Source organism: Netta rufina, assembly GCF_964035555.1.
Source record: "Netta rufina genome assembly, chromosome: 15".
NCBI lineage: Eukaryota > Metazoa > Chordata > Aves > Anseriformes > Anatidae > Netta > Netta rufina.
In genome coordinates this window covers 15,199,020-15,224,854 of record NC_140138.1, presented here as the reverse complement: position 1 = coordinate 15,224,854, position 25,835 = coordinate 15,199,020, and the positions used below count along the sequence as shown (strand labels likewise).

Below are 25,835 nucleotides of genomic sequence, written 5' to 3'. Positions count from 1 at the left end.
CCCCGCGGCCCTGCTGAGTCACGGCTTCTCGCGCTAAGATGGCCTCCCGCTCCGGGGGGGAAGGAGCGGCACTTCCGGCCTGCCGCCGGTTACCATGGCAACCGCGGCGGGCTCCCCCCCCGCGGCTCCCCCATCTCCCTAGGCGGCGGAAATGACGCGAGGCACCGGCGGGCGGGGCGGAGGCCCCGAGACGGCATCCGATTGGCTGGAGGAGGTGTCACTTAAGCTCCGTTTCCTTTCCCCCTCCCGTCACCGGCGGCCCCGCCCCGCCCGCAGCGCGCGCGCGGCCGCGCCGCCAAGATGGCGTCGGCGCTGGAGCAGTTCGTCAACAGCGTGCGGCAGCTCTCGGCCCAAGGTGACCGCCGCCACCGGGGCCCCACCGGCCCCACCGGCAGCCCCCGGCTTCGGGGAGGGGTTAACGAGGGGGTGGGGAGGCCGGCGGGGGTTTATCCGCTCTCCTCAGGCCTTGCGCCGCCGGTTGGGGGCGGGCCCGGGCCTGGTCCTGTCACGGTTGTGGGGATGGGGGGGGGGATGAGGGGTGGAGGGGGTTAGGGAGGGGGGAGCTGTGCTCATCCCCGGGGTTTTTCGGTGGGTGTGGGGAGTGGGGGGCTCCCCGAGGTCCTACCGGGGAGTTTGGGGTCCGGGGGGAGCTTCTGAGGGGTTTGGGGGTGGTGGAGGGAAAGGGGGCACAGGGAGGGCAGCCCCGCCTCGCAGATCTGGGGTGCTGAAGGTTTGGGGTGCTGAGGAGTTTTGGGTTAGGGTGGGAGAGGGTGAGAGAAGGGAAGCCTCAGAGTTCCCAGAACCAAATATCCCCAAATATCACCAAATATTTTAATATTTCTGCTTAGACCGTCTCAGATTCATTGCCAAGCTTTGCCTGCGTTTGGGCACGGCGTTTCCTACTTCTTGTGCTGATGCTCCCTAAATTGTGTTCTCTGCCCTGGGAATGATCGAAAACTGCTATTTCCCTCTGTGGCCTCAGGCTTTCTCTCTGCAGTTACTTTTGGGTGGAGCTCAAATTCTCTCATAGTTTGGTTTAACTTATTAAATGTGTAGTGCTTTTACTGGGGACAGCAGGTGCAAGAGACGGTTTGTACCTGCAAGGTGGAACAGGTAGAAGGTGCCAACTCCTCGTATGCATTCAGTGTAGCTGGGGGCTTATTTTCGTAAGGTTTTGTAGGTGTAGAAGGTTAAAGGGGAAGATGTTTGTTATGGAATTACTAACCAGATAGATGCTCGCTGTCAAAAAGTAAACCAGAGGCTGTTGGAGCTCACGTGAGCCTCCAGGAGAAGCACGTGTGCTCGTGGTGGTGCTGCTCCTTGGCTGTCAGCGTGCAGCTGCACAGGAGGTGGCATCAAGGGGCATCTAGGCAGGCCTCCTGTGGGGCTGGTCAGTTGAGATTTTTGGGGGGAAGGGGGAGAGGGAGTGCTAGATGATAGCAGTAGGATTCCTCTGTTAAGGAGGACATCAGAAATCAGGTTTTGCAACGCTTCAGTAGCGTTACCAAATCATGGTTTTAGAAGGCCTGTTTCTTTCCATGCTGACACCTGGAGTTTTTTGTATGTAGAGGGCTGTATTTGGGGTGGACTTATAGGGTTCCTGGGCTGTGGGCCTACATTCAGGCCTTTTGATCCCTCTGTTACTTCAAAATTAACATTTTATTGCTAAGGCTTCCCAGGTCTCATTTTTTTCAAAGGAAAAGGCTAGACATTCGAGAATAGTGCTAATCTTCATGAATGGGGGCACTAGTTCTTAATTTAGGAAGACTTTTATAATGGCAAAAGAACTTTTTTCTAATCTGCAAGGACTGAACATTAAAACAGAACTCTGCTTCAGAAGGACCTAGTTCTAATTCTGGTAGTTCTGAAGGAAAAAGGAAAAAAAAGATTTTGAAAGCAGTCTATAATAATGCAGAGGGAGGTTCCTGCTTTGCAGTGCCTAGAGCCAGAAACTTTGCTGTCACATTAGGAAAAGCTTACTGTATGTAGGTACCTTGCTTGTTGAAAATTTGTGCTTGTCCTACTGCAGAAAAGTAAATGCTCTGGGGGATGCTGCCTTTTCCTCAGGTTGTGTAGGGAAGCAAGGTGTGATGAACTACAGGAATGCACAAGCGTTTCCTAACTGGAGTCTGACAAGAATGTTTTGTGTTTCAGGGCAAATGACCCAGCTTTGTGAGCTGATCAATAAAAGTGGAGAACTGCTAGCAAAAAACCTCTCCCACCTGGATACAGTGCTTGGTGCCCTGGATGTGCAGGAACACTCGCTGGGAGTTCTTGCTGTCTTGTAAGTGTTGCTTCCTTTTTACTAACTATTCTTGTACCAAAAGCTCTGACAACACGATGAATTACCAACCAAACGTTTTTCCTTTAGACATAAAATACTTTCAGTCTGCCTTTCAGAGCAATTTCTTTACTAGGAGAAATGTCACAGCAATTTGTTTATGGCTGTGTAAGTATTTTTCCCTACCTGTTCAGCAAAAAGATACAAACCTGACTTCTAAAATTTGGTTGGCAGGACATTTGTAAGCCAAGCTGTGAGCATTAAGCAATGTGTTCTTTGGGTTTCTTCCCTAGTGACACAGGGGTTCTTATCATAGCTCGTGGTGTTTGTCTGCAGGCAGCACCGAGGGTCTTGCTGCTGTCTTTAATTAAAGATAATCCTTGGATTGCCTTGGTGATACGAAGGGGTTTGGATTTTGTTTTGGTGGTGTTTTGTTTTTTTTTGTTTTTTTTTTTTCTGAGGTTTGGCCATGAAGTTCAAACTAGCGTTTCCAGTTGTACCTAACTACAAGTGAAGGGTCTGTGGGTGTATTTTAAAATGCTCTTTTAAAGGGCAGATCAGAAATCACATACTTGTTGTTAACCCTTTGCAGCAAACTGACTGTTTTGCATATTGATACTAAACTTAATATTAACTTCATTAGAATTTCACGAAAATGTGCTCTTGAATTCACAAAAATTGGGGTATCCGAGGTGGAGAAAGGAAAGTAGCTGTAAGAAAGAATATGCAAAATGTATTATTTGAAGAGATGGTATCAGTGAAGCATAGAGGAAAGTGTTCCTGGTTGAAACTGGCGTGGGAAACTCGCAAAGTAAGACTTTGTGAAGAGACAGGAAAGGACAGCCCTAACCCTGGTGGGGAATGGCTGTTTACGATCTAGGTAGGCTTCAACTGCCTATTATAGTGCAGAGCAACTCAAGTAGGGGCAGGGTTGGATGCCTTCCAACAGCGTTAAATAGGTGTGTTTGTTTTTTGGTGACATTTCTAGGGTGCAGAGCTAGAGTTCTCACTGCATGCAGATGAGTGTAATCATAACTCATCTTACAGGAGAAGCAGTGTGCGAGTCTGCAGCCCGTAGGGTCTAAGGAACCAGCAGAGATGAGAGGAACTGGAAGGGAAAAGAAGGAGCTCTTATCAGGAGATACAAGTCTAACAATGCAGTGGTTAAGAAAGCTGTAGCACATTCAAGCAGGAGGTGGCTGCAGGATAGGTAAAGTGTCCAGAGAAGTTGTGTGGTTTTGTATTAAAACTATGATTGTTAGCTACTGTTTCTGTTATGATCGTAGTCATTGTACCACGTGAAATAATCTTTGTTTGCCATGGTTTGTTCAAAATTGTAATTCACACCAGATTCCCAATAGGAGTATGCACTGAAAATGTACGTTTGAGAATTGTGCAGCTCCTGGGGAAATCGTATGCCATCTGTCATAAACACTTTGGGTTTGCTAGCAAGCAGCTACGTGCATCTGCAGAGACAGCAGTGAACATTTGGAGACTAATAAACAAAAAGCTTTAAATGTTAAACTTTTCTTTTGTCTTGTTTTAGGTTTGTGAAGTTTTCTATGCCCAGCATCCCTGACTTCGAAACGTTATTCTCACAGGTGCAGCTTTTTATCAGCACTTGCAATGGGGAACACATTAGATATGCAACAGACACTTGTAAGTTAAAGAGTTTTCTGTAAAATGAAAATTTACATATTTTGGTATAGTTTGGCTTTACTGATTATTTTTTTCCACTAATTTTCTTTTCTGTTTGTTTGTTTTTTGCTGTGTTTAGTTGCTGGCCTGTGCCACCAGTTAACAAATGCCCTTGTGGAGAGAAAACAGGTAAGCAAGCTTGGTACAACTAAGCTACCTACATATCCAAGTTCTTAAAAGGGGCATTACTCAATGCTAAATATTTTTGTGCAGCTCCTGATGGGTTAAGTCTACTGAGAGGTAATGAACCCGAAGTGAGATTTTAAAATTCCTTTAAGGAAAACTTAGGTTAAAATTTTGGGGAGAGTTGCCTAGAATCATGCTGTCACATACAAGCCAGGAAATCACTAGTACCAAGGATGTTCTTCAGACAATGTATGAGTAGGAGAGAGCTGCAAAAACTATTAGCACTGGTGAGTCAGTGATACTAGCATCAGTGTTATTCTCACCAGTGTTATATAACATCCTTACCAAAATGCCTTAAAATGTAAGGGACACTTGTTTTAAGGCCAAGATACTGACTTTCTGAGGGCATTTTGAGTGAAATCTAGCTTCAAATAAAAGCAGAGATCCAGTGTGGTCTAAGTGAAATAAAGTGAGAGCCCTGCATTTCCTTATTCAGTGGGAATTTAGATAGTGCTGCGGGGTCAATAAAAGGCTTTGTTATCACTACAAACAAATGTATTCCCAACGAGATTGTCGTTGTGGAGCAGAATTGATGGCATTATTTAGTTTATCAGAAGTTGTATGGCCAAGACTGATTTTATTTTCTGAGAGACTGCAGTATCCTACAAAAAGGGAACCTCAAGTTAACTACTACTTAATGGAACCTGTCAATTAGTGTTATTTTTCATTTGTAAGTGTCAACATAAGATCCAATGTGCTGCCATCTATGAGAAATTGTCTGAAAGAGATGTAATTTCTGACAGCCCCTGCGAGGAATTAGCATTCTCAGACAAGCCATAGACAAGATGCAGATGAACACAAACCAGCTGACCTCAATACATGCAGATCTCTGCCAGGTAAGGGGGACACAAGGGCTTATTCTGAGAGTAAAAGCTTGTAGAATATCTATAACCCTTTGAGGAAATGCATATTCACATGTTGCAATGTAAAAATATCTTTTGATTGTGGGTTTGGGTGTTTGTGGTTTGTGTTTTTTTCATCTTTTCCAGTAGTCAGTGATGTGATATACTGAAATAAAACACCTTTCTCCTTGTTTTAAATGTTCGGTGTGTGCCCCCAGCTCTTTGGTTTTGCTCATGACTTCTACAAGTCTTTCTCTCTGGGCTGAAAGTCATGCAGAGCTTCTTTTAGGCAGTGTGAGTGTAATGGCCAGATACTGTTTGCTCAAGTTTGACAAAAGGCATGTTTGTCTCGGTGTCTTTGGCCTGGATATGCACTTCTGTCTCGTTCTTGGCTCCTGGGATTTGGGGTTGGATGGGAATGTTCAGTGCAATATTTAGTGCTGCCAGCACAGTAGTCTGGAAGGCCAGGACTTGCAAGCAGCTTTGTCGGTCTAGTTTTTTTTAGGATTCAGATAACTTACAACAATTTGTGATCAGTGTTAATATTTTTTCAAGTGCCACTTTACAATGAATAATCTGTATTACACCGTTGCTGACATGCACTGCTTCTTCACTCTTGGAGGAGTGAGACTTATTGAAACTAAGTTCAGTTAGTAGTTTCTAACTTCTTCCTGATGAGAATTTGCAATGGCTAATTTATGAAAACTTGCTCTGTTTTCTTATAGCTCTGTTTGTTAGCAAAATGCTTTAAACCTGCCCTCCCGTATCTAGACGTGGACATGATGGATATTTGTAAAGAGAATGGGGCATATGATGCAAAGCACTTTTTATGTTACTACTACTATGGTGGGATGATATACACTGGGCTAAAGAACTTTGAAAGAGCACTCTACTTTTATGAACAGGTAACTTTCAATTGGAAGGGTAAGTCTGAATTGTGAGGAACTAGAAGGCAAATGCAGCAAGTGTAATAGCACCAGGTTAACACGTTATCTTTGAATTGCCTTGAAGGGTAGAAAAGAGAGCTGTGTACTAGCATAAAGCACAAGCATGCCCTGATTATTTTTGTTCTTAACCTTTAGGATACAGTTCTATTAATAGATCTATCCTGCTGTTCATCATGCATATTGGCTTTGCTTTTGCATGTGTGTGCATCACAGTTGTACATAAAAAAAAAAAAAATGATCTGGGTTAGTTTTTATTTTATTAGCTGTTTTGTGAAGGGTTTGGCATAAGTGGTATCCTTTAGCGTACAAAGTAAAGTAGCAAACAAAGTGACTTTAGAAATGTTTTCTTTTAAGAAGGTCGCTTACAGCTGAGTAACTCTTACACCATAAAACTATGCAACTCAAAGGTTGATGTTAAATTTATCTCACTATAAATATTTTTCAAATGCCTGCTTATTACTGCTGGCGTAGAAACAGTTTAAAAGCAGATACTTGGAATTATGTATTTTTTTAAGAAAAATAAGCTCAGTGGTTTTGCTTCCTAAGACCTTTGTTAATTTTATGTTAGGCTTGATGTGCAACTTTCATTACAGTAATTGCTGCTTTACTTTCTCCGTGAAAGAAAATAACAAAACTGGGAAAACTCGGGGGGAGGGGGGGGGGAGTCAAACGTGCAGCATTTTATTATTTTGCATCAGTTTATTCTGTAGACAAGGGTGAGTTGTTGAGTAACAGTCTTGGAGTAAACCAAAATCCCTTCTCCCTATTCTACAAGCCTCTTTCAGTGTACTTAAATTTGATATGGGATGATGTAATATCTTTATAATTTGAAAAAGGATTTCATAAAATACTAATTTACAGTATAAATCCATCTTCCATGGGAACTGTGTAATCGTTCATAACACGTAGCCACAGGTGATCTATAGTACAAATTTAGATGCATCTCAAGGAAAGAAGTTTCCATTTGATTTTATGTATCACAGCAAGGCAGGCATCACTGTAACTTGATATGTTTTAAGTAGTTTGTGTAGAATTTACTTACTTAGGACGTTTTTTGATAATTACTTTTGACAGAAGTTAGCTAGGCTTTAAAACTCAAAGGTGAATTTAATATGTTACTCTAACCTTTCTGCATGCAGCTTTAAATTGAGATTTGGTTAATACAATAACTACTGCTATCTACCAGTAAGTATATTAAACTTGCTTTATTTCTTTTTCTCTTGCTTAGGCAATAACTACTCCAGCCATGGCAGTCAGTCATATTATGTTGGAATCATATAAAAAGTATATTCTAGTTTCTTTGATACTACTTGGCAAAGTTCAACAGCTACCAAAATATACTTCCCAAATAGTTGGTAGATTCATTAAGGTAAGTCTTGCAAAAACAGTCAAATAATAGAACAGCATGTGAATTTGTAAACCATGTGGGCAAGAATTTTTCTATCCTCATTTGATGGTGCTGTTTAGTGTTGCAGATCATGCAGAATAATGCACAATGTGTCAGTACAATTTCTTGTTTTCTTTCTAGTCTACGATGGCTAAACATTGTCTGGCAACTTTTACATCTCTTACACGCTGTAGGGTTGAACAGGACTCTAATTATCAATACTCTTTGCTGATACTACACATCCCCCTACTGACCTTTTACTTTAGAACTCAAAGATGACTCAGGTTTCATTTGGCTTTCAATGTGCAATGCCACTGTTGTAAAAACATTCAACCTGCAGCTTCATACAGTTGAAATAAAAAATGTAAAACTCTTTATTCCAAAACATCAGCTTTATAGTAATGAATTGAACCTTCCAAAAAGGCTCAATTTTGGAGTCACTAAGCATTCTGATTAGGTGTAGAAGACAAAAATACCCTCTGGTTCTGTATTGTCTGTACTGGGATTCATTGGGATCAAGGATGACAGTGTCTTAGAGGTTAGAACAAATATAATAGGTCAGAAATGACTAGTTGATAAGCTACTGATCTTAAATTCAGCTTTCTTCAACTGGTGATCAACTGATGTTCTTTTTCATGCTTTGCCATAACTAAAATACACAGGTCCTTGAATGATGCCTCTCATAGCACTAATACAGGTTGAGTGTACAAGGATCTGTGGTTGCTCTGAAGCCTTATGGACATCACCTGTATTTTGAGAGGCACTTGAGCTTACTTAAATTTCCTTTTATATCTGTATGACTTACGTTGAAGCAGTGAATAGAACTTGTAAGGCTGGTTGAACACCACGTTCTTTAAGAAGAGTTATTATTTTTCTAATTGCAGCCCCTTAGCAATGCTTATCATGAATTAGCGCAAGTTTATTCAACCAATAAACCCTCGGAGCTTCGAAATCTGGTGAACAAACACAGCGAAACATTCACAAGGGATAACAATATGGGGCTGGTTAAGCAATGCTTGTCATCTCTCTACAAAAAGAATATTCAGAGGCTAACCAAGGTAAGATGCATTTTTTTTGGTTTATTTTGCTGAGACATGGAGTGATTTAGTTTTCCTTAAAGACAGTATTTCTGAAACTTACTCAAATAAGAGCAAAATGATAATATAATAATGTCACAATGAAATAACTAAAGCAGATTCATGTCTGTGAAATAGCATTGAGGCTTTAAGATGCTTTATACAGAAAACCAGTTCTGTTGGCTGTTTATGCATTATTTAGAAGATGGTTCAATACATTCCTCTATCAGAGGGGTTTGGATACTGCTCTGGATGGCTCTTTAATCTAAATTACAGGTATATATCTGCTTATCTGCTTCCTTCTAGTACTGGAGCTTCCAAACCATATAGAAACTTTTGGCAATATCCTAATCTAAGTCGGTGTTTTTTCTACTGCAAATGAGGGAGCTTAGTCTTTAAGAATTTAATATGTAATTAAAAAAAAGTTGTAAGCACTGCTACCCATGACCTCCATCTTTTTCAAGAATAGGAAACCTGAACTTCACATCCTACTTCATTAGATAAGAATGTGTGAATGGGACAGCTTTTGGAAGTGTCTGAAGTAACAGCAAATCCAGAAACAGTGTAGTGATGTGCTCCTTCTGCTGAAGAGATCGCATTAATCCTTAAAGATGGTCAGGGGAAAGTTATTTTTTGTGAAGGTGAAACAATGTTAGTTGCAGTAGAGCTAACTTAAGAATTAATGCAGTACATGCATCTCTTGAAGGAAATCCAAAGCATAGACAGTCACCTTAGTTATGTTTAGAGGTGGAGGAAGAGGTTGGATATGATCACAACTCAAAGGCGGGAGGGAGTGCAGAAATGGAATAATGACTCCATCAGTTTGGTCTGCATACGATGTGCAGTGTAACAGATTATCTTTGCAGTAAGAACCGAGTTTCTTAACATCTGGTTTCAATGGTTTGGTGCTTTCTAAATTTCAGACATTTTTAACATTGTCATTGCAAGACATGGCAAGTCGAGTGCAGTTGTCGGGGCCCCAAGAAGCAGAAAAATACGTCCTCCACATGGTAAGACTTGCGACTTGACAAAGCTACTAATTTAAAAAATGATCCAATGAAAGCCTTTTAAAGTGTCTGGTTTGGCGGTGCATGTTCCAAATGGCTGAAGAATGAATGAATGGTTCTTTATCGGGTTGAAGGAAATACTGTCAGTCTGCTGTGGTGTTTAGGCTGTTCAAAAATTCAGATGTTCTCTGCCTAAAATAAGCGTGCATCATTTTGTATTCAGGAGGTTGTTAAGAAATAAAAAGTAAATAAGTTAAAGATGATTCCACGAAGAGTCAAGGTGTAGTTATCTGAAATTCTGTTCTTACTGATACCTGATTACTAAACCCTTTCTTATTTCAGATAGAAGATGGTGAAATCTTTGCAAGTATTAATCAGAAAGATGGTATGGTCTGTTTCCATGATAATCCTGAAAAATATAACAATCCAGCTATGCTTCATAACATTGATCAGGAGGTAAATCTTTACGATATTCATACTTTTGGAATTTCTACTGAAGAACCATAGTCTGTAATCATAAAGCTGCTGGGTGTCAGATGTCAGTGTAGGTAACTTACATGTAGAGATTGAGAGCTATGAATCATTCCTATTTTACAGTACCAGTATTTAAAGGTTTTAGGTTGGTAGGCAATTACTGTCAGTGACTTTCCTGTTATTTTCTGTGTGGCTTAAGACACGTTAGTAGAATGACTGCTTAATGTTGGTGGTGTGAAGTTCCTCAGACTGACTGGATTAGAAAGATGGTATTTAGGTTGAGATTCCAAGGATCTCTTCTGCTGGCTGTTAATAACATGCCTCCAGGTTGAGATGGTTGACTCTCATGGGGCTGTCAGCCAGTGGCCTTAAAAAGGATTGTTGGGAAGACATGGATCAAAACAAGGGAATAAAAAGTGGTATAATACTTTTGTTGGGGAGATGAGGGCAGAGAAGATTTTCACGCTGAACTTTTGTGATGGCAAACATTGCTGGTTCTATGTAGCACAGCCATGAACTATCTTTGAGATCTTGTACAAGCTGGACAGAGTAATCAGCTTAGTATGTTGCTTTTTTTTTTTTTTTTTTTTTAAGATGCTGAAATGTATAGAGCTTGATGAACGACTGAAAGCCATGGATCAAGAGATCACTGTGAACCCTCAGTTTGTGCAGAAGGTAACTGATCTAGTGTTTTGTAAGAGTTTGTAACAAATGAAGTGCAGTGAGTATGTTGCACTGAATGTTGGTATTTATAGAGTTAACAGTTACACATCAATGTAATGTGCATAAACATCGTGTTTAAAATAAAAGAAGTGCTTGTTATTTTATATCCACTTGATTTCCATACCTGTTAACTTCAAAGAAATGTCTGTCTCAAAGGTAAATCTTCAGACCTGGTTCTAAAGAAATAACTCTTTCTCTTCCAGAGTATGGGCTCTCAAGAAGATGACTCAGGGACCAAACCATCCAGTTATTCCTGAAATTAATGTTGCTCACCACTCCGCTTTCAAGTAAAAGCTTAAGAGAATCACGCCTGGAATAGGGCATTGAGGAGTTCCATGAAGAGAGCAGAGAGAACTGAGCTTTGCTTTTCACCTGGACATTGAGAAAATAAAAGAACACCCTCTCAGTACTGTATAATTTCAGAAATATTCTCTGCAAAGAAAAAGGAAATCTCAAAAGAAACTTAAAAGTCTGTTGTGGATTTATTTATCTTCAGATTAACATCGTTAATGCATTAAATAATCTACCTTTTGTTTTAAAGGGTTTGAATGTTGCAGTGTTTCTGTAGCAGTTCTTTTTCCTCCTCTGCAGAAAAAAAAAAGTGTTATTCAGGGAAGAATACAAACTAGCATTGGTTCGCTTACAAGATAATTACTGGTTCGTTCTGTATTTAAAGTTGGCTCAAAGTGCAGATTTATCATTGTATGGTGGGGGGAGAAGGGGTGGAGTTTAAGTAAAAAATAATAATAATAATAATCTCTACTTCATAATTTGCATATACCCGGCGTAGTTGGCTGCTGTCTCTTAAATGATGAAATAAGAACCATGTTCTTCCCAAAAGGGTAAGCATATTAATGAGTCCTTGTTAGGAGGCTTTGCTGAAAAGCAGAAATCTCTATAGGGAATCTATACATGATAGCTGTTTATGAGTTTAAGTTTCTGGTACAAAACACTTCCTAATAATGTTTGCTCTTGGATCAAATTTATTAGGCCTAAACAAGGATATTTGGAAGACCTGCGTGTTCTGGAGGATGCTGGATGTGAAGTTGTTCCCACTGAAAGAAATTTAAAGTTTTGCTCTTACACATGAAGGTATTCAACACGCTACTGTACTATACTTCTGTGGTGGAAATCAGTTCTAACTGAAGGCCATGCTATAGATCATTTCTCTGTTTCCAAACAAAAATCTTAATGATGGAGTTCTATACAGCTACCTTAACAAAGCAGGATTTTATTTGGATGCTGGAATGGCATCTAGTTCTTATTTAATTCACTATTTCAAACAAAACCTTCTGGATCCTTCAAGTGCTCGCTCCTTAAATCAGTGGTCTCTTTATTCTGTAGCTCTCATGTATCTGAAGATTCTAACTATTCAGTCACCTTTGAAACAATGTCAGTGCAAATCTTCTACTATTGGGCATAAATACACCTGTCATCAAGGCAGAATGTGAGAAGCTCAGCATCCAGTGCTTCCTGCTTAAACACTTGAATAGGAGCTGCTTGCTACTGCTAACCTGCCAGCTTTTTTCAGGTGCTGAAGTGGGAGCTGAGCATTTCTGGCTCTTGCTCTGTGCAACTTGTATGTATTGAGGTCACCCATGGTTGAAAATAATCCATTTGTGCTTCCAGTGCAGATGCAGAACTGCCGGGGTTTTTATTTAAAACCTCTCAATTCTAGCAGAGCCTCTGTGACAGCAGTATGCTTTCTAGTAGAAGAGAACTATCCCCAGCTTGTTCTCTAGGTGGTGAATGAAGTTTTTAAAGTATAAAATAGCAATTTAGTAGTGAACACAGCATAGGTCCATAGTGTTAGTGGCTCACCATTGAGACCTTGTGCTTCCATAGCCTAGTGACTTCCGTATTTGAAGGCAACTCTTACACCTAAAGCAAAATCTGTTGTTTTTTTTTTTTTTTCCCTAACTTGCCTTACTAGCCTTATAATTAAAGATATTTATGGTTTTTAACTTTGATTTCTCCTAGTTAATCCTGCAGTGATTTCAATGCTGAACTGGCTTATGCAATTTTCTGCTCTGGTACTGTGGAAGTGTTAAACACGTGATTACTTGTGCTGTGGGCTGGAGCACAAAGCTGGGTTGTGGAAGTGTTTACAATTATGTGCAGTACTCCGAGTATTGCAAATGACTAACCCCGAACTGCCACGTACACAAAAATGTGGATGGCTTGCCTTTCATCGCCAAGGGCTTGCTCGCCAGGGGGAGAAGGTATGCAGAATGCTTTCATGGAGCTTGAGAAGAACCAGAAATGCTCCCTTTGCAGTGCCTGGGCTTTGGTAGCGCTGGTTCCTGTTAGTGAGCGTGGATGTTCTGCTGAGAGAATGGCAAACTAATATACACACTTGGCAAATAGCTGCTATATTTTCTTTTATTTCCTAAAGTAGATAAAATAAATCCATACTACACATCAAAAGGATGGCAGATATATTTATGTAATATTTTCAAATGACGTATTACACTACTTGATCTGATTTTTAAGAAGGCAAATGCTTTGAAAGAGAGATGATGGGATTCATTTTCTGACGTGGATAGTTGTGCTGTTAAACTCTTCATTGCTGTTGAAAATTCAAAGTCAGGTCCCACCTGTAGAATGAGTAGAGAGAAAGCCTTCACCAAAAGTGTTTTGGGGAAGGACTTTTAAGTAATGGCTTGATAAATGCATACGGTCTGGCATCTGCGTGTCTTGAGATACTGTTGAAATTAAGTCAGATGTTTAATGAAGTAGCTTCTTCACGTCTTGGAACTAATTGCATGGGCTGTGGTCAGCTGAGATGCTTTGAGAACACTTGAGCTTTCTGGTTTTAATTTGTATTTGTTGCAGGGAAGGACTTCTGATCAAATATAGGAACACTGTGTGCTCTTGAACTTAGACTCTCAGAGGGCCTGTGGCTAGTTCTCATCATGCATGGCCACAAGATGTGTTCACAAAATACTGAGTGCATGCTTTGGTGTCTAACTCATATTTTCAAGCACCTTAATTAGCAAAGAGAGAAAAACGCAGCTCTGAAGGTAGCATTAGTCCTGCAACTGCACCTCTTAGCCACAGGAGGGGGGTCTAGTTCAGTTATGCTTAGCAGGTAATAAAATATTTTCCAAATAAAAAATAATAAAGGCTGGAAGCTGTATGTATACAATCACCCTTCTTACTTTTGTGCCACCGAGGAACCCTAGTTAGTGACCTTTGCTGACACACCTGCAGTAGTACCCACTGTGCCACATGCTTTTGCATAACTCAAGTTGCCTCCTTCTATACCACTTCCCTTCTCTATCCAACAGTACAACTGCGACCCGTGTGTGTGTTGTCGTAGGTGATCTGTGTAACCTAGGAAATGTTTTCTGCATGGCCAAACTGGCTGAGGAGGTTAGTCCTGAGAAGTTGTTTAAATGTACTATTGGAAAATAAAGATAACAAACGAGTCATTCTTAGTTTGTCTTAAATGGTTGGCCTGAAAGAATGAGATAGTAGGGCTTTTGGATTTGGATTTTTTGTAGAGGTGTTTTGTTTTTGTTGGGGGGGGGGAATCTTTTGTTCTTTGATATCTACTGGTAGCTTCTCAGAGCTCTCCTGGATGGTCTCAAACAGAAGTAGTGTTTTTTTTTGTGCAAACAGTTTGTGTCTTGGGAAGTGCTGCTACTGGCCTTTGTCCAAGACAGACTGGAATTAGATGGGCTTTGGCTCTAATGTGCTGCAAATTAGGACTTCTTTGTACTTAGATCTGATCATTGTGTTGCAAGCATCATCTATCTCACTGTCCATCTGAATATTGTTTTCTTCTGCAGAAGCCCAAGTCTTCAGTCCACATGTGGCTGCTCGGAGCAGAGGCATAATATATGGTGCTGGTATAGCTGGTAGCTGCCTTTTTTTGTGTTTCAGTCAGTCTGCACTAGTATGAGTTGTGCTCAGCTGAATGATGTGTGCCATTATCCTGGGGAAGACTTACTACTTTTTTATTTTTTTTTTTAAAGACTCAGATACTTGAGACCTCTTTAGAGGTCAGCTCCAATGTAAAGGGAAGGGGTGGGGGAAAAACACAGCAGTTGATTATTTTGGAAAAACCCAGCAGTTGATTATTTTGAAGCTTGAAAGGATAACTAATAAAGGGGCTGTGGGGTGTACGTGACATGTATGTGGCGTAGTTTCCACACAGCAATAACCCTGTGGTAAGATGTGACACCCTGCAGCAACACAGGACGGGCTGAAATAAGGGCAGATGTGTAAGAGCCTAAATCGAGGTGTTTTTAACTCGGCTGAGGTGTTTAATTCACTGTCTCTGGGCAGTGTAACCCCCGCAGCCTCCCCGTGACAGGGGCCGGGGCCGAGCCGATCCCTCAGGGACCGAGGCGAGGGGCGGGGCCGGGCCGTCCCCTCAGAGCGCGGCGGGGACGCAGTGCGCCTGCGCGCGGCCCGCCTCTACCCCCTCCCCTGCGGGTCGGCGATCACGTGACACACCCTGTGGGCCGCACCATTTTGCGAGGGTAGGAGAGGGGGAGCGGGACCCCTCCGGCTGTGGGGCTCGCAGGCTCGCACCGAAGCCGGGCTTCTGGAGGTCTAGCACTGATGTGTGCTCTTCACCGTGTGATAACAGCGCGAGGATCAGCGAGTAAAAAGAAGGAGACGTCTTTTGTCGTTTCTATCCCCCCCCGCACCCTCTGAGGTAATGGTTCCGCCCAGCCCTGTGCAGAGGGCGGCTGCGGGCCGAAGGCGTCGCCTGAACCATGACGGCGGGGCACGGGGGGGGGGACGCGGTGGCATCGCCTGTCACCAGCGGGGCTGCGGCGTGAGGACACCGCCTGGGCGCCACCTCACCGCCACCTTCCTCCTTTCTTCTCCCCGTTCTTCCTCCTTCTGCTGGGCGGCGAGCGAGCAGCCGAGAAGTGACCTCCCCCTATAACCTCCCCCCCCCTCGGCGGTGGGTGGGGATGGTACAGCCCGGCGGGGCCGCGGCTGTCAGCTGCCCGCAGCCACGGGACGCGCCGGGGGGGCCGCGGCCGCGGTGAGCGGGGCCTGGGGGGGACCGGGAGGGGGTCGGAACGGGGCCGGGCCCGCTGAGGGGGGACCGGGGCCGAGCCCTGAGGCGTGAGGGAGCGGGGGGCTGCAGCCTGAGGGGCTTCGGCCCCGTCGCGGTGTGGGGAGGGCGGGTGGGCCTGGCACCGGCCTCCCCCTGAGGCGCCCGGGGCCTTCCCTGAGGTACCCGGGGCCCCCCCTGAGGCGCCTGGGGCCTTCCCCTGAGGTACCTGGGCGCAGCGAGGCCGCTTCGCTCTCCCCCCATCAAGGCCTGAGGTATAAACCCCCCCCCATGTAGGGTTGGGCCTCTCCTTTTGGCTCAGCCGCCCCTCAGGGGGATGCACAGCAGGGTTTCGCCCAGCTGAGGAGGGTTTGAGGCTTGTTCCCTGTGCTGATGTTGTCTGCTTTCTCTTTTATCCGCAGGACGCCTTGACGGACGCGCCGCGCTCTCACTATGAATGCTATCGTTGCCCTCTGCCACTTCTGCGAGCTCCACGGGCCCCGCACCCTCTTCTGCACCGAGGTCCTGCACTCGCCCCTTCCCCAAGGTGCCAGCAGCGGGGACATCGCTGGGCAGAATGAGCAGGCGGAAGAGGAGGAGGGCGGCATCCAGATGAGCAGCAGGATCCGCTCACACAGCCCGGCTGAAGGTGCCAGTGCTGACTCCAGCAGCCCAGGGCCGAAGAAGTCAGACATGTGTGAGGCAAGTGCAAATAGCTGCGCGTGGACATCAGTGGCTTTTTTAATTTACTAAATCTATTACTTTTCTAAAAGCTCTTGGATTCTCTAATGCAAATTGTGTTGCTATTTGTTTGTGTGTTTTTTTTTTTTTAGCAGGAAAAAAGTGAACTGCACTTGTATTTGAATATGACTGACAGTACCAAAAAATGTCTAAGTCCTTACACAGTACAGCTCCCCATGACAGGATGTTAAAGGACTGTGTTTGAGGCTATTGATCTTAACAAGATTGTCTTTTGAGGTTTCTTTTAAGCCTTCTATGCATTTTAGTCTTGTGAGGCTGAGAAATGCTTCCCTCATCCTCTAAGAGTCACTGCTTCATTAGCTCAGGTCTTACTATTGATTAATGTTAGTCTGTAACTCTTGAATGAGAAACAAAATTGTCAAAGCAATTAAAGGGGTGGAGAAAATGTGTGTTCTCAGTTGTTCATGTGCCTGGCTCCCCTGTAAGTTATGGCCAGTAGTATTGTTAGGCCAGCCAGGGATGGGAAAATGAAGAGGCAATCGAACACCTTAGACAACTGCACGTTCATTTATGTTGAATTTGCTTTTCTATCTTTAGGGTTGCCGCTCTCTTGCGGGAGGACATCCTGGGTTCGTCAGCCACGACAAGGAAACTTCGATCAAGTACGTCAGTCACCAGCACCCAAATCACCCCCAGCTCTTCAGCATTGTGCGCCAGGCCTGCGTCCGCAGTCTGAGCTGTGAGGTAACTGCCTCGGAGTACGGGAAGAAAGCCTGTTTAGGGCCTTATGTATTGTTTCAAATCCAAAATACTACTTTTCTGATCCTAGCTGACCTGTGTAGCCTGTGAGAAGGATAGAATGGGGGTGGAAAGAAAGACCCAGAAGTCTTTCTTACTGATAAACTGCTCGTGTGAGAATGTTTTAATCTGTTGCTTTTTTATCAAGAAATTGCTGATCTTTGTAGACCATTAATATTCAGCATCTCATAGAAGTGAAGAGCCTTATAGATTAACAATGCTTGTATGCCAGGATCAGCAATTTCTTGTGGATTCTCAGCAGTATTGTACTTGAATAGATCAGAGTTTGTAAAATAAAGTTAAATTGAAGTTTATGTAGTATTTGTAGGATGTCTCTGGAAGTCTGTTTGACCACAGATTTTGGATAGCAGCCTAGAAAAGGCTTGTTTTATTCGTCAGATTTGTTCTAAAGAGCAGGAAGATTTTATTCAAACAATTCATTACTGTTTCAGCTGCATGATGAGCTGAGCTACTTTGGTGTATGTCCTTCAAATTCAGGTCTGCCCAGGACGTGAAGGCCCTATATTTTTTGGAGACGAACAGCATGGTTTTGTGTTCAGCCACACCTTCTTTATCAAAGACAGCCTGGCTCGAGGCTTCCAGCGCTGGTACAGCATCATCACCATCATGATGGACCGGATTTACCTCATCAACTCATGGCCTTTCTTGTTGGGAAAAATCAGAGGCATCATCGATGAGCTTCAGGGCAAAGCACTTAAGGTGGGTCGGCGCAGAGGGTCCATCTGGCTCAACATTAATCAAAAATTATGATAGTTGTTTTGTATTTCAATCCAAAAGCTGATCTAGCTCACTGCAGCTGGAGTCTTTAAGGTTGGCACAAGGGACAAGAGGATAGCGTGTATCTGCGTGGGCAGGAGGGAGGGAACACGCTGCCTCTGGCCTTTTAAGACAAACTTGATGTTTTTCACAGACCTAACTGCTAGACAATAGCTCTGTTAGCAGTGTAACCAAAGCTGTGAAGGCCAGTGTTTTGGGAGCAGATACATTGCTTACTAATTTTTCTTAATCAGGAATAAGATGTCCCTTCTGTTTCTTTTCCTATAATTTACAGTGTATATTGGATGACTGCGTGCAATACATCATTTTCATTTGTTGGTGTTTCTTGATGTGCTTTGTTTTTCTTAATCTGTGTAAGTATTTTATCTTTTTCAGGGTCTTACACTGCCCTTCTTCTGTGTTCTAGGTGTTTGAAGCGGAGCAGTATGGGTGCCCTCAGCGTGCCCAGAGGATGAACACAGCCTTCACTCCCTTCCTGCACCAGCGGAACGGCAACGCAGCCCGCTCCTTAACGTCACTGACCAACGATGAAAACCTCTGGGCATGTTTGCATACTTCCTTTGCTTGGTAATGCCACTTGTGATTCTACCTTCTAGAACTTCTTCGTGAAAAGGCTGTTGCAATATTCTGAAAGGGTGGAAATGTGTTTTGAGTGTTGGGGTGGTTTTTCTTGGTGCAGTAAGTTGGACTTAGCTCCTTCTAAATCAGAAACTACTTAGCAGAGCACAGAAAGGCAGCAGTCTGATGATGTATTTAGGACCAAAAAAAAGTCTGCTGGTGGAAACAATAATGTATAAAAACAAGTAAGGAAAAATGCAAGAAAAGATGCTTCTGGCCCTAGGGTGGTAGACATGGGATTCGCACTTGAAGCGGAGCAGCTGTTCACCTGGAGGTGTCTGTGTGTTGTGATAGGCAGCGGGAGAGATGCAGCCACGTGGCACAGTAACTTGGCTGTGGAAGTCCACGGCATGTTTGTCCAGTGCCTGATTTGCTCATCAGGCTTCCCTGGAAAGCTGCCACAGAGAGGGTTGCAACACTGGCATGTGACTTGGATGGATCCCCATCCAAGCACATTGCACGAGGTAATTGCAACATGGCAGGCCCTTCGGTGACTGAATGGCAGTAACTGTGAGATGCGCTGATAGCTGAGGCACAGAGGAAAGCATAGATGTGTTGATTGGAAGTGCACATTGGTTAGCGGTTGGATGTTTTGCTGACTTCACTGCAGCAGGTTTCTTTCTAGATTTTTGCACCTAGCAAGCTTAACGAATGCTGCTTCCACTTGTTTTTTTCAATGTCCCCAGGCTTTTGAAAGCTTGTGGCAGCCGACTTACAGAGAAGCTTCTGGAGGGAGCACCAACAGAAGACACCCTCGTTCAGATGGAAAAACTTGCAGGTGAGATCTAAGTTTTCAGAGATGGAAGACCCTCTGAGAATGCTTAGGCTGGTAAAACACCAAGTTCTTTGGTCATCATTGTAAGTGCAACCATCTCTCTTGGACTGTAGTTTGTGTAGGCACTTTTGAGGCAGTTTATTTTCCTAGATAGCAGCAATATTTATAACAAATCTGCCGTTTTTTGCTAGACCTCAAAGAAGAGTCAGAAGGTTGGGATGGTTCTGAGGAAGAAGAGAAGCCTTCTTCCCAGCCAGATGCTGTAGAAGGACAGGAGCTATCTAAATGCTCTCCTGAAACCTCTCTGATGCCAGATTGCAGCAGCTGGAATGTAGCTCACAGAAGGTTGTCTGTCTTCCGCTCTCTCAGGCACATGAGACAGGTAAGAGAGGAACACAGTTCTTCAAAGCCAGGTATTATTTGCTTACAACAAAAGTGCTTCAGGGGAAAAAAAAATAATAAATACAAACAAAACAAATGATTCTGTGCAGATGTAGCTTGTCTCCAGTGCTTCCAGTTACCTGGCTGAGGGTGAAGTGCATTAGACCCACAGTCTCTTTCATGGTAGCTTGCTTTCCTGGACGCTCCTGACAAATAGCTCCCGTGTTTCTGAACTTATGCTCCTTTATCTTTTTAGCTTCCTTTTGTTCTCCTTTTCTCTTAATTTGGAATGCTTGAAGCTGTGAAACTACAGTGCTGTATTGCCAGTGTGTGCCTTTGGAGGCTTGTCTAAGAATAAAGTTTAATATTTCATGACTGAATCACTGCTGTGAACATAACCCAGATCAGAGAAATGCCTGGAAGTTATCATCACCTAATAGAAGTCATTCGGTCCCATTCCAAGCAGGCCTGTGTCCATCTTGCCAAAGCCACTAACTCAGCCAACTTGCAGGCTGATTCATGTAATCTTGCCAGAGAACTGAAGGATTTGGAAGAACCTAGGAATACAACTCTTCTCTTACTGTGCTTAATGCTGAATTGGATCGCTGGTTAGGCACGGTGGTGAGGTGATGCTTTGCTGCTGTTTGTTTTTGAAACCACAGGTGGAGGTGAAAATTACTTTGCGTGATAGCGTGGCACCTTTAGCACCTGTCAAAGAAATACTTGGTGCTGTGCTTTTGAATGACTGTCTATGCACACAACTTGCTAAATTATTATGTTAATTTCTGCTCTTCAGTTCTAGACGTTTTCTTATGTGGCAGTCATGTTTTTAACAGGGCAGGCTGGACATGTCACTGATTTTCCTAATGAATGCTATATGGTTTCATTTCAGGTTCTTGGGGCATCAGCATTCCGCATGCTGGCTTGGCACGTTCTGATGGGGAACCAGGTCATCTGGAAAGCTCGAGACATGGATCTTGTCCAGTCTGCTTTTGATGTGCTAAGGGTTAGAAACTTTTTTTCCTTTGTTTCCTGGCTGCTTGTTTTTCCATATATGTTCTAGTAGTCCAGCCTTCCTAATGACCTATCTCTAACATGTAATCTTGTGGAGAATGTGTTCTAAATTATGTGGCTGGCGGGGAATCCAACCTTTGGATGTCTTGGTTGTCCACAGATAGCAACTGCATAGTTTTTTAAGCTGAGTAAGATGCTTCTGCTCCCCCAGATAAGCAAAATCTGCATCAGCAGTTCTCCAAGTCCTGGCTGATCATGGAAATCGTGGAGAAAAGTGTGCTTTACTGGTTTAGTTCCAATGGTTCTCTCAACGTGTTTCCTTCCTTCTCTAGACTATGCTGCCCGTTGGTTGTGTGCGGATCATCCCCTACAGTGACCAGTATGAAGAGGCATATCGATGTAACTTCTTAGGGCTTAGTCCACATGTCCAAATCCCATCCCACATATTATCATCTGGTAAGAACCTGTAGCAGAACCCTCTCTTTAACCTAAAAAAACAAACTACCAAGTCATTGGTAGTTTGCTGCATGAACTAAAACCTGTAGCACTTCCTTTGTTTTCCCTATATGCTTGCATGATCAGTAGCTGAAAGGTGTGACACTTATGAGCATTAATTGTACCAAAGCTGAAAGTCCTGCTTCCTACTGATTACAGCAAAGTGTTATGCTGCACCAAGTGTTGTAAGCTACCAGAGCTGCATTTTCCAGGAGCAGAGTTTGTAGCTGTGTTTTAGAAACAGAGCTATTACAGTTAATGTTCTTTTGGGCTTTTCTTGCTCCAGAGTTTGCAGTCCTTGTGGAAGTTCGCTCTGCTACGCGGTCCAGTCTCTACCCAACTCTGTTTGATGATGAGCAGTCCCTCAACAAGTACGAGTTTGTTGTCACCAGCGGTAGCCCTGTCGCAGCAGATCGAGGTGAGTGCTTTGAAAGCAGAAGAAACTCATATCCCTGAGATTAAAATGAGCATCCTGATGTTTAACTGCATTTGTTTTGCCATTCATGTACTGTCTGAGTAGAAAGCTGGGTCACTGTACAACTGGGGGTGAGAATTTACTGCCACTACTACCACAGTCTGCTCAATTAAAAAGGGTTTGCTTTACCCAGTCAGTGTTTTGCTTGTTAATTTTCAGAAGTGAAAAACTACTTCTGTGACACGGGCACAGTAGCAATTGTAGGGAAACTCTTCTGTAACCCATGATGAACACTTTCTATCCTGAAGTACCTGTCTGTGGTTTGTTTTTTTGGTATTGTTTTTTTTTTTGTTTTGTTTTTTTTTGAGTCAGTTCAGCTTAATCTGCTAAACACATAAAGCCCATGGCATTACTCATCATCTCCCATATTCTGCTTGATAGATCAGTAGGACTGGTACAGAAATGGCAGACCTTTTCTTGCCTTCTTTGTTCAAGAACTTAAACACTTGCATCTAGATGTGATTCCAGTCGGGTCCATCAATCTCGATTTAATGAGAAGTCTTAATTTAGATATGTTGGCCTCTATCTTTGACAGATAGGACAGATAGCTAACCCTTTCTGCGTTGTCTGCTGAAGATACAGGTGCAAAGCAAAACAAAGGTTCACTCCCTCTAGACTTTCTGTGCTCCAGCAGCTGTGTATCCTAACAAGTATTCAGGCCTAGGTCATAGGATCAATGGACTTGTCCTTGCTATTACCAGTGAATGTCTCAGTGGGTAACCTGTAGATGTGAGTCCTGTTTCTTACCCTGTTTCCCTCCTTTCTGATTTTGTAGTTGGCCCTACAATCTTGAACAAGATTGAAGCTGCTCTGACCAACCAGAACCTTTCTGTAGATGTTGTGGATCAGTGCCTTGTTTGCCTGAAGGAGGAGTGGATGAAGTAAGTACAACTCTGCTTTCAGAGAAACAGCTTTGGTGTCAATCCTAGAATGGTTACACCAGAGTACAGACAAACCTGTAGTCAGGTAACCTTGACCTTAGTCTTGAGAGCAGTCAACTTTACTGCTGGGAGCTGACAAGATTGGAATTTATTCTACTCTGATCCTCTCTGGCTTTCAGCAGGTCTTCACCTTTATGCTTCAGTTCGTGCATCTGGAGATTACCTACGTGACAATACTTGTCTGCCTTATATACGTTATGAGGATTAAGTATGCAAATATATATAAGCCTGTCAATGCACACTGTATTCCAGTGCAGATAACATGTCAAACAGATATCGTGGTTGCACCCTCAGGCACCACGTTTCAGAGATGCAAGCAGTTATAAAGGAAGACCAAACAGTCATGTGAAATAATTCACAAAACATTCAGGTTTTGTAAATTTATCTGAAGGCCAGATGGGCACTACATGTGCCTCGCAGGGAGATTCCCAGTTGTCACAGTTAATCATTTCACTTTTCACATGAATGAAAAATCAAACCAGAGTTAGGCGTGTTACTTCTGAAACGAGTAATCTCCTTAACTAATCTCCCCTTTTCCTGTACTCGTCTTCTCCCCCGTTTCTTCATTTAAAGCTTGAGAATAATTTCTTTGGAATATTGTTTGAGGTTTTTATTAGCACGTAGTTGTAGTAGGTACTGAGAGAAGCTACAGTTGGTTGTTTCCTGCTTGATGCATGCAAGTCTATTGTAATAGTGACAGGAGTTTGTTTTTGTTTCCTGCAGTAAAGTGAAGGTCCTCTTTAAATTCACTAAAGTGGACAGCAGACCCAAGGAAGACACACAAAAACTGTTGAGCATTCTGGGAGCTGCAGAGGAGGACAATGTCAAGCTTCTCAAGTTCTGGATGACAGGCCTGAGCAAGACTTACAAGTCTCACCTGATGTCAACAGTTCGCAGCCCAACGTCCTCGGAGTCCCGGAACTAAAGGGTGCCCAACCTCACTTGCTGCCTTCAGATAACTGCAGGGAACCCCAAGTTACCTCTGCTGAGCCTGCAGCATGTGTGTTAGGTGGATAGTGAAATTTCATCACTATTCTTGTGGTCCTAAAACTAACTTGAAGAGTGACTTGAGTCTTTTCTAATTGCTGTGAGACTGGACTAATAAGTGCTAATAAATATTGCTGCTGTCTGTCCTGAAACTCAACTCTAAATCTAGACCTGCACACTCAAGACTAAAATACAGCAACTTTCAAAGAATCAGCGGGAATTATTTGAAATCCTGTGCTGTCATCCTAAAGTATTATGGTGCTTAATCAATTTTAGATTTCATTGGCAAGACTCAGATACCTGTGGCAGCATCCAGAACTCCTGGGAACGGATGTAGCTAATCTCTCCGAATCTCACATAAGTCTCCTAAATGTCTGAGAGAAAAGAACCAAAAATAAGTGACATGTCACAGGGTATGGATCACGTGTAAATTATTTAAAACCACTTCACGTTCAGATTTACAAAGAGACTATTTTCTGCTGTAGCGTTAAGTCAGGAGTATCCTGTTGGAGTCACGTCACTCCGCTTTAATTTATTTATATCTTAACTTGAGACGTTTTCAGCATTTGCTTTGGGAATCGTGTCTGGGAGGGAGAACTGTAATACAAGAAGTCTCAAAATGCAGTCTGCTTGCCTCTCTAGAGGGTGAAATACTTGCCTTGTTTTGCCTGTGTTGCAAAACTTCCAAGTAATGAAGATAACCTCTCCAGGGTAAGGTCTCTGGTGTTCTGTCCTCAGATATAGTTTTCTAGCTTCCTAATTAAGCCGAAACGATCCAACCTGTAGGTGCTCCATTCTTATATAATTCTATAGTAGCTATTTTGAATGCTTAATAGTTCAAGACAACATTGGTGCATTTTTTAATTAACTAAATGGACATTCTTTAACTGTATTGTAAGGAATTACTGTTTCTGTTGTGAAGTCATGTTTTTTTTCCTCAATCATTGTTGGGAAAACTTGACATTACTATTAATGTTTTTAACAAGCTAGAAGCAGCTTTTACCCAGGTGACCTACTACACTCATTCAAACAAGAATCAAGCTCAGAGGGGGGTGTTTGAACTTGTCACGAGTTCTGTTCTTATGTATAAAATATGCAGGTTGCTTTTGTCTGTAACATCTGTAAAATGGAGACAAGCATTAAATCTCAGTAAGAGCTATTTTTGTAAAATGGACAAAGCCTAATTTTGTGTTGATTTGTGTGTGTGTATTGGGGTGGGAGAAGCAGCATCCACAAGGTGAACAATTCATCCACAAGATTGTTCCTGCATCTCTTAGACCGAGTCTAATGTACAGCACTTTAACAGGTCTTTTCCTCTTAACTTTGTAGGTATTAGTGGGTTTTTTTGTTTGTTTTTTTTTAAATATATTTTGAGCAAGATACTGACTGATTGAAAATGCTTGACTGGACATAACCACGGGATGTTCAAACAGCAAACCTACTTGGAAGAAAGGTGTTGTTTAATTTCAAGGTTCACAACAAAGCTTGCATTTCTCAACCCGCAATAAGGAAACAAGGGAAAAGAGGTGCTCCGGTTCTATCCACAGGCAAGGAAGCTCTGAATTATACATCTTGCTGCTTATGTGCTGGATCTAGTCCTTGAGGGAAAAATAAAGATTAAAAAAAATCACAAATAAGGAAATAAAACTGACAGAAGTAATTACAAAAGGTTGGAATTTCAAGTGCTAGGTTGGTGCTTGCTCTTGAGGCTACCTTGTATGTGATCCAGTATTTTTTATTTTTCCAAGTTAAAACTATGCAGCTACAAATCAGAGTTACATAATGTAACAGGTGAGACATTATTTGGCATTTAGGCCTTCCTGGCTGCCGAACTGCTTCTGTTCCTTAAAAAATAGCTTATTCTAGCGATCGTGCATTAACACCTGATCGAAGTTCCTAAACAGAAGCGTGGCTGTTTCTGAAACGGCAAAAGGGTGATAATAAGGTCGAGCTTGAGGTTTTATGTTTTACATCCAGGGCAGTACAATGCGAGTGGTAGGTGACATCCATTGTTCTGCTGCTGTGAAACGGGGCAGTATCACAGACACGACCATAGCCTCTCTGAATAATGTACTGTGTGTGAGCCAGGGTCTGGAACCCACTGACCTCACACTCATAAAACATCCCCAGGAAGGAAGGGGGCAGTCGGTGGAGCCTGTGAACCCCAGGCTCCTGCTTTGCATAGGAGCAGAGGTGCGTGCCTGCCACGA

General features: G+C 42.9%; 2 protein-coding genes across 3 annotated transcripts; both read left to right on the top strand.

The window, feature by feature from the left end:
* Positions 1-249: 249 nt before the first annotated feature.
* COPS3 (COP9 signalosome subunit 3) lies at positions 250-14,055 on the top strand. The gene is made up of 12 exons (XM_084296222.1): positions 250-355; positions 2,155-2,284; positions 3,828-3,940; positions 4,059-4,108; positions 4,909-5,001; positions 5,733-5,912; positions 7,183-7,323; positions 8,226-8,399; positions 9,341-9,427; positions 9,767-9,880; positions 10,493-10,573; positions 10,825-14,055. Exons 1-12 carry the CDS (start codon positions 301-303, stop codon positions 10,876-10,878), a joined length of 1,272 nt encoding a protein of 423 aa, XP_084152348.1. The 5' UTR covers positions 250-300; the 3' UTR covers positions 10,879-14,055.
* Positions 14,056-15,443: 1,388 nt separating this feature from the next.
* Positions 15,444-24,795, top strand: FLCN (folliculin). 2 transcript variants are annotated; one of them, XM_084296306.1, is made up of 12 exons: positions 15,444-15,629; positions 16,064-16,343; positions 16,941-17,087; positions 17,640-17,861; positions 18,346-18,506; positions 19,244-19,335; positions 19,524-19,714; positions 20,606-20,719; positions 21,060-21,183; positions 21,509-21,640; positions 22,473-22,578; positions 23,362-24,795. In XM_084296306.1, the coding sequence occupies exons 2-12, from the start codon at positions 16,095-16,097 to the stop codon at positions 23,561-23,563; spliced, it is 1,740 nt and encodes a 579-aa protein (XP_084152432.1). In that variant the 5' UTR covers positions 15,444-15,629; positions 16,064-16,094; the 3' UTR covers positions 23,564-24,795. The 2 variants fall into 2 exon arrangements, with proteins under 2 accessions (XP_084152432.1, XP_084152433.1); XM_084296307.1 differs by lacking the exon at positions 15,444-15,629 and adding an exon at positions 15,807-15,916.
* Positions 24,796-25,835: the final 1,040 nt, after the last annotated feature.

Excerpts from the sequence above, each read along its gene's own strand:
- COPS3 (XM_084296222.1), top strand. The coding sequence starts at position 301 with ATGGCGTCGGCGCTGGAGCAGTTCGTCAACAGCGTGCGGCAGCTCTCG. Across the intron at positions 4,109-4,908 it reads CCCTTGTGGAGAGAAAACAG|CCCCTGCGAGGAATTAGCAT; the intron begins GTAAGCAAGCTT and ends AATTTCTGACAG. Across the intron at positions 5,913-7,182 it reads CACTCTACTTTTATGAACAG|GCAATAACTACTCCAGCCAT; the intron begins GTAACTTTCAAT and ends TCTCTTGCTTAG.
- FLCN (XM_084296306.1), top strand. The coding sequence starts at position 16,095 with ATGAATGCTATCGTTGCCCTCTGCCACTTCTGCGAGCTCCACGGGCCC. Across the intron at positions 17,088-17,639 it reads TCCGCAGTCTGAGCTGTGAG|GTCTGCCCAGGACGTGAAGG; the intron begins GTAACTGCCTCG and ends CTTCAAATTCAG. Across the intron at positions 22,579-23,361 it reads CTGAAGGAGGAGTGGATGAA|TAAAGTGAAGGTCCTCTTTA; the intron begins GTAAGTACAACT and ends TGTTTCCTGCAG.